Genomic DNA, 15,079 nt, shown 5'->3' with positions numbered 1-15,079 from the left:
AATTTCTTTTTTGGGGTGTGTGTTTTCACCATTCCACATGTGGTAAAATTAATAAAGCAGTTTTATTCTTCGGGTCAGTACGATTTCAGCGATACCTCATTTCTATCAATTTTTTGTGTTTTGGTGCTTTTATACAATAAAAACTATTTTATAGAAAAAAAATAATTGTTTGTACCACTTTATTCTAAGAGCTATTTTTACTTTTCGCTCAAGGAGCTGTATGGGGGCTTGTTTTTTGTGGGACAAGATGTCGTTTTCGGTGCTACCATGTTTATTTATATCCGTCTTTTTGATCGCATGTTATTCCACTTTTTGTTCGGCGGTATGATGATAATGCGTTTTTTTGCCTTGTTTGTTTATTTTTTATGGTGTTCACTAAAGGGGTTAACTAGTTGGACAGTTTTATAGGTCGGGTCATTGAGGACGCGGCAATACCAAATATGTGTACTTTTCAGGGTTTATTTATTTTTTTTTTTTCATTCAAATATTTAGAGAGAATATAGATTTTTTTTTTTTGTTTTTTTGTTTTTTTTTTAATTTACATTATTAAAAATTTTTTTTTTTTTTTTTTTTTTTTTTTACTTTGTCCCACTATGGGGCAATAATTTTTTGCAGGCTGATCGCTTCTATAGCATGTAGATGAAGCAGCTTCCCCATGCCGTAGGAGCTGTCTACGCTGCACTCGCAGAGAGACTTGCTGATCATGTACTGCGCATGATCGGCAAGTATCCTCGATCTGGTGACCCAGATGTCGTCATGACAACATCGGGTCAGCATGGCAACGATTGGTACCCCGCGCAAGGTCTCCAATCTAAAGGCAGAGGGGCTGTCAGCCCTCTGTCAGCTTCCAGAATGCAGGGATCGTGTTCGATCGCAGTATTTCGGGGGTTAAAGTGCCAGGAGTGGTCACCTAGTGCCGGTTGTCAGAACAAGCTGACACCTGGCGACGATGGCCCACGCAACCCCTGTGAGAGCGTGCGATCGCATTGACTTAAAATTCCATCCATGGTCAAATTGGCCCAGGTCACTTGGACGGATGTCAGAAAGGGGTTAAATTCCCCACAACGCCACCTCAGGGGTGACGACGCATGGCACTGTGTCTCTTCTTTTTGATTGTGTAATTCAGGATAGGTTCTCAATCAGCGGTTACAAAGAAGGCTTCTTTGTAACCGCTGATGAAGAGGTGGGGACTCTGATCACAGGACCCCCACTCACAATTTTACAAAATGGGAAAATGGGCTGTTAAACCTGGACATTTCCTATAACTCCAGACAGGATCCTACCCGTCATAACGACACCTCTGCTTTGTGGCACATCTTGGTTCTCTTAATCTTGGGATATTGTTTTGTAAATAACGAATACCTTTCTTCACAGACGCCAATTTCTTATCTGGGTCACTGGGCGTTTTCTGATGTAAATAAAGGTGGTGACTTTTTGGAAGCTCCCATCTGTTTTGGATTTTCAGTGCCCATTTTCCCAGCCAGATCTGTTCTACTCCTGTCACATCCAGACCTGCCCTCGGTACGGTTTCCTGTGAGCTCATGGGTCTCTTGATCTTGAATTGTCCTTGCAGACCATTATAAAACCGAATATATCTCCCAATACACCTCCGCCTATATACTGCACAACACAGGATCCCAGCCAGACGGTGGCTTGTGGTGACTCATTATACAACTTGTGACCCGTACTGGAAGAAAAACCGTCACCGGGGAAGGAAACTGTAAAGAATGGGTTATTGCTTGGGGATGTGGCTGCTGCTATTACATTATCCCCACAGCTGCTAATGTGGATGGACTGGGTCTGCCAGAACTGGTTTATGGAGGGCAGTGGGACACTCCACTGACTTCTAAGTTACTAGGGTATAACCACCTCTTCAGTGTGCTCTAATACTATGTTCGAGACCCTGTGACTGCATGTCTTGCAGGTCTTTGACAGCTGCGACACATGCAGGGGATTACTGGCGACTCAAACATGGTCGGGAGCGTAAGCTGCCCCACAGCCAAGCTCGGGGGGGCAGAAGCAATACTCGGCGCAATCTTGAGTATTGAGCACTCATCAAAAATTAAAGAAAAAAAGCAATCAATGTCATGTCCTCAAAATGGTACTTATAAAAATTACAACTCTCCACGCAAAAAGAAAAAAAGTTCATCAGTGTAAGAGAGAAAATGTTACAGGATTTCAGGAGACTTAGAAAAAGTTCAGAATTTGTTTCTAAACATCCACCTTTCCCACTAGAACTTAAGTAGGAGAGTCCTTCTTGCACACGGCGTCCATCTGGGCGTTTTTGTGCACAGCGCATCGTGCGCATCCATGCGCATGCGTCATGCGCACCTATGTTTTACATGGTGTATGCATGGTCTTGCGTTTGTCTGCGTTTTCGTGCGCTGCGTTTTTTCGAGGTGTGCAACTGGACGCAACGTGTTGCATTTTTGGGTCCGTCCAAAGTTGGCAAAAAGCATGCATACGCTTGCGCACGAAATGCGTTAAAACAATGCATTACAGTCTATGGGAACACAGAGGTGTGCGCATGCGTTTTAAACATGTCTAGACACTGGTTTAAACCACCCCCTTCCCATGACACACGCCCACTGGTGTCCCATTGGTGGAGTCTGTTTCAAGGATTTTCCTCCTGTGAAATGTGACACCTAGAGATCGTATGCGCATAAAAAACATAGAGATCGTATGCACATTTTTGCACGCGTTTCTACTTGCGCACAAAGACGCAGATGTGAAACTAGCCTAACGAGGGTACCCTAACATTAACAGACCTGTTTAACCCATAAAGACCTCCAGAAGGGACATCCCAATAGGGCACATAACAGAATCCTCACATTTATGTGATCATAAACAAGTAAATTTAATTGTGACATGAAAAAAATAAGTGAAAAGTGTCGTACACAACACAGATCTGTCCGTTATGATAAAAAAAAAAAAAAAAAAGGCTGTATGTGAGAAAGTAAAATACGCACACATTGCCTCTGTGGAGTTACGTCACCCCATGGTCTCTTTGATTGTCTGCTGGGTTACGGGTATGTGCAAACATTGTGGATTGGGCTCAGGAATTTCCTGAGCCAATTCTGCATCTCTTGCCAAAAACGCATATAGAAATCCGTACGTATTTTTTGGTGGATTTTGTGCGGATTGGCAAAAAGAATTGACATGCTGCGGAAAATAAACAGCCGCGGATACTGTGCGGAATCCTCCGCAGCATGTGCACAGCAAATTTTTTTTTCCCATTGAATAACATTGTTTGGTCTCACACTTGCGGATCTGCAGTGATTACGCACAAAAAATCCGCTGCAGATCCGCAACGTGTGCACAAACCCTAAGGTGTGAATGTGTCTCTCCTATAACACAAAACTGGTGGAGACAAGAACATCTTCCCCTTATTGCGAGGAGTCAGGGCAATGGCTGATGTCACAGAACAGAGAAGGAATAGTTCTACATCTTATTTGATTACATTATGGGATTGAGAGGAAGATTGGGCTCTTCAAACCTGTCACCTTTGCATGGCCATAAAGTTCAGTGCACCTTCCCCCCCACCATATTTTTCAGACTGTAAGATGCTGTTTTTTTCCCCAAAAAATTTGCATCTTACAGGGGGGGTTGTGGTACTGGTGGAGCGCGATCATAGGAGGCAGGGTTCCTTTCTTAGGAGGCTGGCAACAGCAGAAGCTGTGCGATGCTGCAGGTCTGGTGTTGGTGGTGAGGCGGAGCGGCGTACATTGCTTTCCTGGGGGCCATATTCCTGAAGAGTTTGGCTGAGGTGACACATGCACAGACTGGCATCTCTGCCCAGCTGAGATCTTAATCTGTGCAAGCCCCACCTCTGGTGGCCATTACCCTGAAGCCCACGGCTTCACCGCTGACACTGAGCCCGCAGCATCACACCACTGAGGCTCCCACTTCTGCCGCCCACAGCATTGCTCCACTTCTGTCACCACTGCCTTCCTGAGGAAAGGACCATGCCTCCTGTGACCGTACTCCACCACTGTTGCCGCCTCCAAAGGTAAGATTCCTTAAATTTCGACTATAAGACGGACCCGCATCTTATACAAAAAAAGCAAACTTTTTTTTCCCTTTTCCTCCCCAAAATTTAAGGTGCATCTTATAGTTCGAAAAATATGGTAGGTGGGAATGTGCACTGAACTATTTGGCCACCTCAAGCACCTGTATTTGGCTTGTACAGTGATTCTGTGCTGACAGACTCCCTTTAACTATTCACAATAAGTTGTCATGTACATGAGGAATAACTCTACTTGTATCCTGTATATTCACCAGTTTTCCCCTCTGCAGGTGCAGATTTTTTTTTTTTCTCACTTTACTCTGAGCTAGTGGGTGGAGACAAGCTGCTATAAGGTCTTCCATGCACTGCACATGTGAGCAGGTTGTGGGATGCAGTGACGGACAGGAGGCAGAGCAAGGGTTAACAAGTTTAATTTAATAACAGGGAAATACTCCACGCAGGGAGGTAATGGGTTAAACAGGGGAATAAAACAGTATTATTGCACAAGGATATGCAGAGTTCAAACATTAAGGCGGTTCCTGTGGAGCACTTGTCAGGAGTTCCTCAAACTGTAACTCCTGCTGTGAACTCAGTAGCGCTGGCGCGGTGTCTTTTCCAGGGAGGTCCTGTGGGCAACAATGCCCTGTCTTCTGGCGGCAGAGGTCGGTCTCCGTTACCTTCTACTGAGCCTAGACCATGTGTGCTACAGTGGCTGAAAGGGGTGTGGGCCACAGTCCTGTACGAGCCCAACGCAGGTCTGCAAGTATACTCTGGTGAAGTCAGGGCACAAGTGTCTGGGCAAATATTCGCCGGCAACGTCAGGGAACAAGTGTCAGTCACGTATGTGGTCCCTCTTATTTGGCATGTGTGCAGTTCTCGCGGACACAGCGTACGGCGCCTTTCTCTCTGGTAGTCACTGGGCACACTACACCTCTCTGGTCTCTGCTGCTGGTGGTAGGAGATGGTGGATGCTGGCCTGCACGATGCTGGTGCTCCCCGAGCGAAGCACTCTTCTGCCTGGTGGCTGCCGCTGATGCTGGACACATGGCTCCCCTCAGCGCAGCAGTCCCTCTCCTGGTCTGCTTCATCACGCCTGGACCTTCTCTCTGCTGCGGCCTCTCTGCAGGTGGTGGGGCCTTTCACAGCGCCGGTACTATGTGGAGGGATGGGGCGCAGAGCTCCTCTGACTACGCCATGCCCCAGGTTCGCACCCAAAACACCCTGCTGTGCGCACATATCTTTTATGTCCTCGTCCCACTCTGTCAGGAGGAAGCTCCAGCCCACCCATGCTCCCCTCCCCCCCGGGAACTGAGGATGCAGCCTTTCTAGTTCTGGACCCAGCACGCAGGTACCCGCGGTCTTGTCTTTCCACACACACACCCGCGGTCTTGTCTTTACCCTTATATATACACACACACACACACACACACACACACACACACACACACACACACACACACCCCCCCCCCCCCCCCCTCGGTCTTGTCTTTCCCCTTACACACACACACATATATACGATATGATTCCGGCTCTCCTGTCTAGCACGTGTTCAGAGGCAGCAGTTTGGAGGACATTATGCAGCCGTACTGAGCAGTGTAGCCGCGAATCCAACAATGTGGTGAGAGAATACTTCTTGGTGTGTCTGGGCTGCTTTCACTCTGTTCATTCTTCCCTCTCCATAGACTTGAATAGGCAGCTGGAAGATATTTCAAATATATAGGTCTGACTTGTTTTAACCAAGATGGTTTTTAGCAATGCAGAGTGGATGAGTAGCAAAAAATAGTAGAAAAGAACGGCACTCACCGGGTAGTGTAGTCAAGGCTTTATTGTAAAAGCATATCAGCGGGAGAACGGGTGTAAAAAGGAGATGGCAACGACGATCGTTTTGTGCAGCAAAGGCGCTTCCACAGGTTAAAAGAGTGGATGAGTAGTTCTAAGATTTATTACAAAGTGTATTATATGTGCTTGTACTAGTGATTTATGCAAAGGTAACCATTTTACGTTTGTTACTCAGGCAGCAGAAAGTAGCCGAAAGGGAAAAACGAACCGCAGAGCAGCAAAGGAAGAAGATGGAGAAAGACGTGCAGCGGCAAATGAAGAAGGAACAGAGCAAAATCGGCGTGAAATTATCCTAACGACGAGCGCCGCTCATCACACAAACACTTCTCTGATTTTTCTGATCTTTCCATTGGGGTAGCGGCACAAAGTCACTGGGATTTATGGGAACTCAGACGCCTCTTATCACATTTCTAAGACTTTGGATTACAATACCAGATGATTGAATTGCCTCCTCAGACTCGCGTATGGGACTCGGAAAAACGAAGATTAAAGAAAAAAAAAAAAGGTGTAAATAATTGGGTTAAATTGGCTGCTCCATTATACAGTGTGACAAATGTAATTATTGATTAAAGGATTTTAAAGAACTTGCTGTCATGTAGTATGATTAGTCGCCCCTGGGGCAGGCTCACACACAAAAAATTACGGACAGCGCTAAGACCAATGTTATTCAACTAGGATTTTTAGATGAGCGTTGTTTTTTCATAGAATCTGCGTGTGAAAATTTTCAACATGCACTAGTTTCTTTTGTATGTTGGGTGTGCTTAGTCTATTCAAGCCTATGGATGCCATATGGATCATCAGGTTTTTTTTTTTCTTATTGATACATTGCCATTCTTAAAGGGAATCTGTCAGCAGGTTTTTGGTATGTAAACTGAGAATAGCATGGTATGGGGGGCAGAAGAGACCCTGATTCTAGCAATGTGTCCCTTACTAGATTGTGTTTATCTGTTTTATTAAAGTCAATGTTTTATCAGCAGGAGATTATCACTAGAAGGTGTCTCGTGCCTCCCGGTCCGTCACCTTCACCACTGATTGGCAACTGTCAATACAAAGTATACGCAGAAATCTATTTTTCGAGCATGCCTAAAACACTGATAACACCCGAGCATGCTTAGAGAACGCCTTATCCCAGTACGTTCGCTCATCACTAGCAGCAACGCTGTAGCATTGCTGTGTATGTAGCACAAGCGATCAGATGATTGTGTCAAGTCCTCTTAGGAGACCAACAAGAACAGTGAAAAGTAAAAAAAAAAAAAAAATCCCCATTAAAAAGGAAACTACTACCTTTAGCAGCTGCCTTTAATGTATGGTCTTTATGAATTGGGTGGAAACTCTTCCCAGGTATGCTTGTTCTCACATTGAAAATATGTATAGATTTGAATAAGAAAATAAAATTCATTGTGTATTACAGGTGGGTAAAATGTGCAGCAAATTCACTCCATTTCCACCAATTCATCCACTGATTTTCCACTACAGGCACATTCATGGGGCATTATACTGAGCAACAGTGGAAAGTGCGGTTACATCCAATCAAGTGATAACTGTGGTCAGTGATTAGTAGGTGCAATGATGCCCTTCTAGCACAATTAGGCCAGGATCACACATGCGAGAAACACGTCTCAGTCTCGCATGTTAATACTCTGGAGCGGAGCGTGCGGCTCCATGTATTGCTATGTGGCCGTACGCTCCGATCAGAGTGCTGGCAGGAGTGCCGGGTATTAACATACACATGCAAGAAACACAGCTGATTCTTGCAAAACCCAGGCTTAGAAGATGTAGAGAAAGTCACTCTTGGTGAAGAATTAAAGATTAACCCTAGATATGATTTCTAGTTGCTGAAAGTCTTGTAACAAATGAGATTAAGCAAACCAGTCAGCAGGATTTTGCCAATTAACACTGCTAACTAAACCATGCCTGTAGTTTACACTGATTAAAAAGGTACCTGAGGTAAAGAAATCAGTCTTGTAGTTCTTGTGTTAGAAATTTTCAGTTACTGATAGGAATGTACACAGAGTCTTATATTCCTGCTCTAAGCCAGAGAAACCAAGGAAAGACCTGCCCACAGGCTGCTCCGAAGCACAAACATGTTCATCCTCAGACAGAGACAGACTCTTTGAACAAATTATTAAACAACATGTATGTCAGTACCTGGATAAGAATGAAGTGATTAAACAGAGTCAGCATGGGTTTGTAACTAATAAGTCATGTCAGACTAACTTAATTTCCTTCTATGACGGAATCACTGATTGGGTGGATCAAGGAAATGCTGTAGATATAGTATATCTTGACTTCAGCAAAGCATTTGACAAAGTATCTCATACAATCCTTATTGAAAAAATGACTAAGTATGGAATGGACAAGGCAACTGTTAGGTGGATTCATAACTGGCTTAGTGATCGGACCCAAAGAGTGGTCGTAAATGGCTGCACATCCAGTTGGAAGAATGTCTCAAGTGGGGTACCACAGGGCTCTGTCCTGGGCCCTGTATTGTTCAACATCTTTATTAACGATTTAGGTGAAGGAATTGAGAGTAAACTGATTAAATTTGCTGATGACACAAAGCTAGGAGGGATAGCTAATACTAGAGAAGAGAGAGAGGATTCAAAAAGATATAAATAAACTGGAGAAGTGGGCAGCAACTAACAGAATGGTTTTTAACAGGGAAAAATGCAAAGTACTACATCTGGGCAATAAAAATGAAAAAAGCATATACTGAATGGGAGGAATAGGGCTAAGCAACAGCACATGTGAAAAAGACTTGGGTATACTAATAGATCACAGACTGAATATGAGTCAACAGTGTGATGCAGCAGCAAAAAAGGCAAATGCAATTCTAGGATGTATTAACAGAAGCATACAGTCTAGATCACGTGAAGTCATTATTTCCCTCTACTCCTCTTTGGTCAGACCTCATCTGGAATATTGTGTCCAGTTTTGGGCACCACATTTTAAAAAAGACATCAACAAACTGGAGCAAGTTCAGAAAAGAGCGACCAGAATGGTGACCGGTCTGCAAACCCTGTCTTATGAGGAAAGGTTGCAGGATTTGGGATTGTTTAGTTTGCAAAAGAGAAGACTGAGAGGAGACTTAATAGCTGTCTACAAATATCTAAAGGGCTGTCACATTGTAGAAGGATCAACTTTATTCTCATTTGCACAAGGAAAGACTAGAAGCAATGGGATGAAACTGAATGGGAGGAGACACAGATTAGATATTAGAAAAAACTTTTTGACAGAGTGATCAATGAGTGGAACAAGCTGCCACGAGAAGTGGTGAGTTCTCCTCCAATGGAAGTCTTCAAACAGAGGCTGGACAGACATCTGACTGGGATGATTTAGCGAATCCTGCTTTGAGCAGGGGGTTGGACCAGATGGCCCAGGAGGTCCCTTCCAACTCTACGATTCTATTCTTTGTACTTCAGGGTGGCCTGTGGTCAGGTAGCGTCTTGGTTTCTCTGGCTTGGAGCATGAAGATAAGACCCAAGTTCTGCCCCCGAGCACAGGCATATTAGTAACTGAAAATCTCCAACGCTGATTATACAAGAACTATATTCACCACAGGTATAATTTTAATCAGTTTAACACAGTCAATCTGACAATGCCTGTAGTTTACTTAGTGACATCCTGCTGACAGGTTTGCTTTACATTTCTTCTGGATTCATTCAGTTTAGGAAATAGGAGGAGGAGCGCCGAGAGATGGCTGCTCTGGCATGAGGCTCCTGAGTTTTTTAGTTTTTTACCCCGTTTAATTGTCAATTCTCCCTTTGGTTCACTCACCATTGCGTAGCTACAGGATTCGGCAGAGCTGGGAGTAGTGTGGAGACTGCGATCAGCTGGGACCGGTGTCTTTCTATCCACGTGGAGCTCCGTGCCTTGATTCAGCTAGGAGAGAGTGAAGCTGCTGGCTGCCTGCCAACTTTCCTACAACTTGTACCCATTTCCAGCAAGCAGATGATCCCAGGATAGGAAACCTGGTGGAGTGTGCGGTGCTGGAGTTGTTCTGGAGATCTTGTGGTCCACGTGGAGCTGTAGGGCTACAGGATTCGGCAGAGCTGGGAGTAGTGTGGAGACTGCGAAGAGCTGGGACCGGTGTCTTTCTGTCCTCGAGCTCCGTGCCTGGTTTCAGCTGGGAGAGAGTGAAGCTGCTGGCTGCCTGCCAACTTTCCTACAACTTGTACCCATTTCCAGCATGCAGATGATCCCGGGATAGGAAAGCTGGTGGAGTGTGCGGTGCTGGAGATGTTCTGGAGATCTTGTGGTCCAGGTGGAGCTGAAGGGGTGAGCTGGGCAGGTTTGGACTGACTGTTGGCGTGTCCCCTGATGTCCCTGTCTTGTTGCACCCATGCCCTCCCCCCAGCAGTGCTGGGAGCACCCTTTATGGAAAGTTTTACATTTAACTCTGCTAAGCTGTGACTGTTCAGTCTTTATAGCTACAAGCTGAGTGTAATCATGGCCACTGCACTCTGTAAACCTACTCTTATGATTTCAAGGGACGATTTATTATTCTGAAATCATCTGCAATTTCTCATGGACTCCCCTTCTTGGAGCATGATTGCTAATTCAACAATTGAGTACATAAAATCCATTACTTCTGTGAAACCTGTGGAGGTGTACTGCAAGAGAGGTAGGAGAGGAGGTGTCCTGGCACACCTTCGGAGGAGAGGGTTCAGAACTGCTCTTCCTTCACTCCACTTGGCTAATGTCTGTTCCTTATCTAACAAAATGGAGGATCTGAGCTTTGTAACATGAGATCTGATATGGCCAATTCAGCTGCTCTTTGTTTTACTGAGACCTGGTTGAATGAGACCATCCCTGATTGTAGTCTGGATCTACCTGGTTTTGTTATCTACAGAGCTGACCGTGATTGTGTAGCTTCAGGTAAACAAAGGGGGGTGGGGTATGTCTCTACATCAACACTAGCTGGTGCTGTGATGTTAACATACTGGGAAAAGGTTGCTCTCCAGATCTAGAGTACCTTGCACTCAGTTGTAGACCTTTTTACTCTCCAAGAGAGTTTTCATCTATGGTTCTGGTTGCAGTATATATTCCCCCTCAAGCATCTGTTAAAGCTGCTATTGGTGAATTAGCTTGCAAAATATCAGAATGGGAGAAAGGATCTCCAGAAGCATTTGTGATCGTAATGGGGGACTTTAACAAAGGAAAACTCAACCTGGATCTCCCCAAATTTACTCAACATATAAACTGCTTCACGAGAGACAACAATACGCTTGATCACTGCTATACAGTCATAAAAGGGGCCTACAGGGCAGTGAGGAGAGCAGCAGTGGGCTTTTCAGATCATTGTCTAATTCACTTAACTCCAGCCTACAGGCAAAGGTTGAAAACATCCAAACCTACAGTTTACACAAAGAAGACATGGTCTGAGGAGGCAAAATTGCAACTTCAAGCATGCTTTGAATGCACGGACTGGGAGGTATTCCAGGAAACATGCTCGGGTCTGGATGAATGGGTTGATGCAGTGTCCTCATATATCTGTTTTTGTGAAGACACGTTTATTCCATCCAAATCTGTCCACTTTCGGGGAAACAACAAGCCGTGGTTTACAAATAAAGTCAGGTTGATCCGTTAGAGAAAAGAGGAGGCTTATAAAGCAGGCGATATTACTGAATTCAAGAAACTTAGGAACTCGCTATCTAAAGAGATCAAGTTAGCCAAACACGAGTATGCAAAGATTCTGGAGGAAAGGTTCTCATCAAAAGATACTAGATCTGAATCATAGAATCGTAGAGTTGGAAGGGACCTCCTGGGCCATCTGGTCCAACCCCCCGCTCAAAGCAGGATTCGCTAAATCATCCCAGTTAGATGTCTGTCCAGCCTCTGTTTGAAGACTTCCATTGAAGGAGAACTCACCACTTCTCGTGGCAGCCTGTTCCACTCATTGATCACTCTAACTGTCAAAAAGTTTTTTCTAATATCTAATCTGTGTCTCCTCCCATTCAGCTTCATCCCATTGCTTCTAGTCTGTCCTTGTGCAAATGAGAATAAAGTTGATCCTTCTACAATGTGACAGCCCTTTAGATATTTGTAGACAGCTATTAAGTCTCCTCTCAGTCTTCTCTTTTGCAAACTAAACATTCCCAAATCCTGCAACCTTTCCTCATAAGACAGGGTTTGCAGACCGGTCACCATTCTGGTCACTCTTTTCTGAACTTGCTCCAGTTTGTTGATGTCTTTTTTAATCCTCTTCTGCATGGAGAGGATTAAGAGAGGTCACCAATTATAAAAGCCACCCCACTATAGTGAACCCCAGCAGAAGTCTGGCAGCAGAGTTAAATGAATTCTACTGCAGATTTGAGGCAAGCTCTACACACAGTGGCTATTCATCTCTAAGCACCTCAGTCTGTTCATATAAAGATCATTCATTGTGCAACACCCAAGTAGTGATCTCAAGGCAGAGGTGATACGCATCCTGAAGGGACTTAAGGTCAAAAAGGCACCTGGCCCTGATGGTGTATCTCCAGTGTGTCTGAAAGTATGTGCTACCCAGCTTGCCCCTATACTGACAAATATATACAATGTGTCACTGAAAGAGTGCGTTGTACCTCAGTGTTGGAAAAATTCCACAATTATCCCTGTCCCCAAGAAAGTGGGATCCTCTGAGTTGAACGACTATAGACCAGTAGCACTCACATCTGTAGCTATGAAAGTCTTCAAAAGAATTATGATGTCCCACCTGATAAAATTCACGCAGAAGCTATGGGACCCGCTTCAGTTTGCCTATAAGGAGAATCGTTCAGCAAACGACACTGTCAATCTGGCACTGAAGTACATTTTGGATCATACAGATGAACTGCACTCATATGTCCGGATTCTTTTCATGGACTTTAGCTCAGTGTTCAATACCATTGATCCGAATTTACTTCATAAGAAAATGGTAGCTCTTGGAGTCCCTCTCAACTTATGCTGGTGGATTTATAACTTCCTGACAGCCAGGATACAGAGTGTAAAAGTTGGACCATTCACTTCGGACACCTTGGTCACAAACATCGGGGCACCTCAGGGGTGTGTTTTGTCCCTGTTACTGTTTTCTCTCTATACGAATGATTGCATCTCTTCAGCAGACTCAGTAAAAATCTTGAAATTTGCCGATGATATGACACTGATTGGTCTCATCAGGGGAAATGCTGAAGACTTGTATCGGAGTGAGGTGGAAAGAATATGTGACTGGTGTAAAGCCAATAATCTTGTACTCAACACCAAAAAAACTGCTGAGATGGTTGTGGATTTTAGGAAAGATCAACATGAGATACTTCCAATCTACATCCATGACGAAGTGGTTCTTAGGGTCACAGAGACCAAATTCCTTGGTGTTATCATCTCTAATGATCTTAAATGGGGAAAAAACGTGGATGCTGTTATAAGAAAAGCACAACAGAGGATGTTCTTCCTGCGTCAGCTGAAAAGATATGGTTTGTCTAAGAATCTGCTGATCTTATTCTTTAATGCTGTCATCAGATCTGTGATTTGTTCCTCTCTGATAGTCTGGTATGGGGGAGCCACTGCGCATGACAAACTCCGCTTACAAAGGACTTTCAGAACAGCAGAGAGAATTATAGGCTCCCCCCTGCCTAAAATCCAGGATCTTTATGATAAGAGTATTCGATCCCACGCATTGAAAATTTCATCCGATCCCTCTCACCCGGGACACTCCTCATTCCAACTACTTCCTTCAGGACGTCGCTTCAGAGTCCCCAAATGCAGCACCAACCGCCATATGAACAGCTTCTATCCACTCTCTGTTCAACAATTAAATCGTCATGTGTAGACTATACTGTATACTGTATCTGTCTTGTTAGATGTTACTTGTTGTATCTGTTGTTATATATTATGTTGCCTCTTTGCCACAAAGAATTCCTTGTATATATGTAATATGTACTTGGCGATAATAAATTTGATTGATTGATTAGAGGATGACATAGGACAGAGCTTCACTTTCTTTAAAAAGGAGTGTCAGCACAAAACAGTTAAAACCAAGTACAGGCTCTCAGTGGACCCTTGCTCTGGTCGATCAGATCAGTGCACCTTCCCACCTACTTTTACTTGAATGTAAAAGGTTTTGTATGCTTTTTGGCCATGTGAACATGCATTTATATGCTGCATGTGTACCAACTCAAACCAAGCTCAATTTTTGTGTTTTTACTTGAATGTATCTGCACAATCCTGTTCTTTGATAGCGATGAGATTGATGGAAAACCATTAGGTGGTAATCTGCATTGGACGCCTGTGCTTGGCTTGAACAGTTACTTTGAGCTGGTACTTCCTTTAAATACATCCCAAAGAGGGGGTGCAGAACTTGAGTTGCAGTCAGTAGTCTGAGGCTATGTGCACATGCTGCGGATTTGTATCTGTGGAACCGCAGGTAACATGACCAGCGGTTTATCACCTCTACAATGGAGGAGATGGTAAACCGCAGCAGAATCCGCAGGAAAGTGACTTGTCATTTCTTTCTGCGGATTCAAAACCACTGCTTTTTTAATCTACAGCATGTGCACAGTAGATTGTACATCACAGATTTGCATGCTTCTGTACACTGCAGAACTGCTGCAGATCCACAGCAAAAACCACAGCGTGTGCACCTAGCCTTACAGCCAGACACAGGTTTATATAGTAGAAGTGTAGGGAAGGTGACCGGACTTGTCAGAATAGAGAAAGGAAGGTTTGCACAGTTTAGACAGGTGTCAGTTATTTCAGTGGGGAAACAGCTAGGAAAGTGTAGTGGACGTGCAGTACCTTGGGTTGACCATTAGAGGGCAGGGAGGAGTGTGAGCATAAGACTTGACATCAGCTTAGGGCTTAAGAAACCGTTGGTCATGGGGGCGGAGTCAGAGGAAACCAGGAGGGTTCCAGAAAGTTCCAGTCCGCAGGGGGCACTCAAGTGACAGGAAGACTACGACAGTTTGTGCACTGTGAGAGAACCAAACCAGGGGGACTGAGGAGAGAGGAAGTCAGGGGGGTGGTCCTGACACAAAAGTACCGCAGTATAAATGAGGCACAGAGGTAAAGCATACCGTATTGAGAGAGACGACTGATCAGCAAAAGTACTGTTGGTTTACGGGCCTAAGGCGGCCACAGTGACGGATCTGACAGGAGCGTCGAAGAGGGGACGGTGTGTACATGTACATCCCCGGTGTAAAGTACGGTGTGCGTGAAGCAGCCCTGGATATGGATGGCCGTGAAGGAGATATTGTGGTGTACTGTGAGGGCCGTCAGTCG

General features: G+C 44.6%; 1 protein-coding gene across 1 annotated transcript in view; it reads left to right on the top strand.

Annotated features, from left to right (window-relative positions):
* Positions 1-6,429, top strand: part of LOC141079201 (receptor-binding cancer antigen expressed on SiSo cells-like) — a 46,595-nt gene extending 40,166 nt beyond the window's left edge. Inside the window, exon 8 of the mRNA XM_073565287.1 lies at positions 6,021-6,429. Coding sequence (XP_073421388.1) covers positions 6,021-6,141 — 121 coding nt within the window. The 3' untranslated portion in view covers positions 6,142-6,429. The remainder of the gene's footprint in view (positions 1-6,020) is intronic.
* The last annotated feature ends 8,650 nt before the right edge of the window (positions 6,430-15,079 follow it).

The sequence above is a fragment of the Dendrobates tinctorius genome, unplaced genomic scaffold (assembly GCF_039654945.1).
Source record: "Dendrobates tinctorius isolate UK_male_01 unplaced genomic scaffold, ASM3965494v1 ptg000636l, whole genome shotgun sequence".
Classification (NCBI taxonomy): Eukaryota; Metazoa; Chordata; class Amphibia; order Anura; family Dendrobatidae; genus Dendrobates; species Dendrobates tinctorius.
Note: the sequence above shows the minus strand (reverse complement) of the source record. Positions and strands in the feature narration are given on the sequence as shown.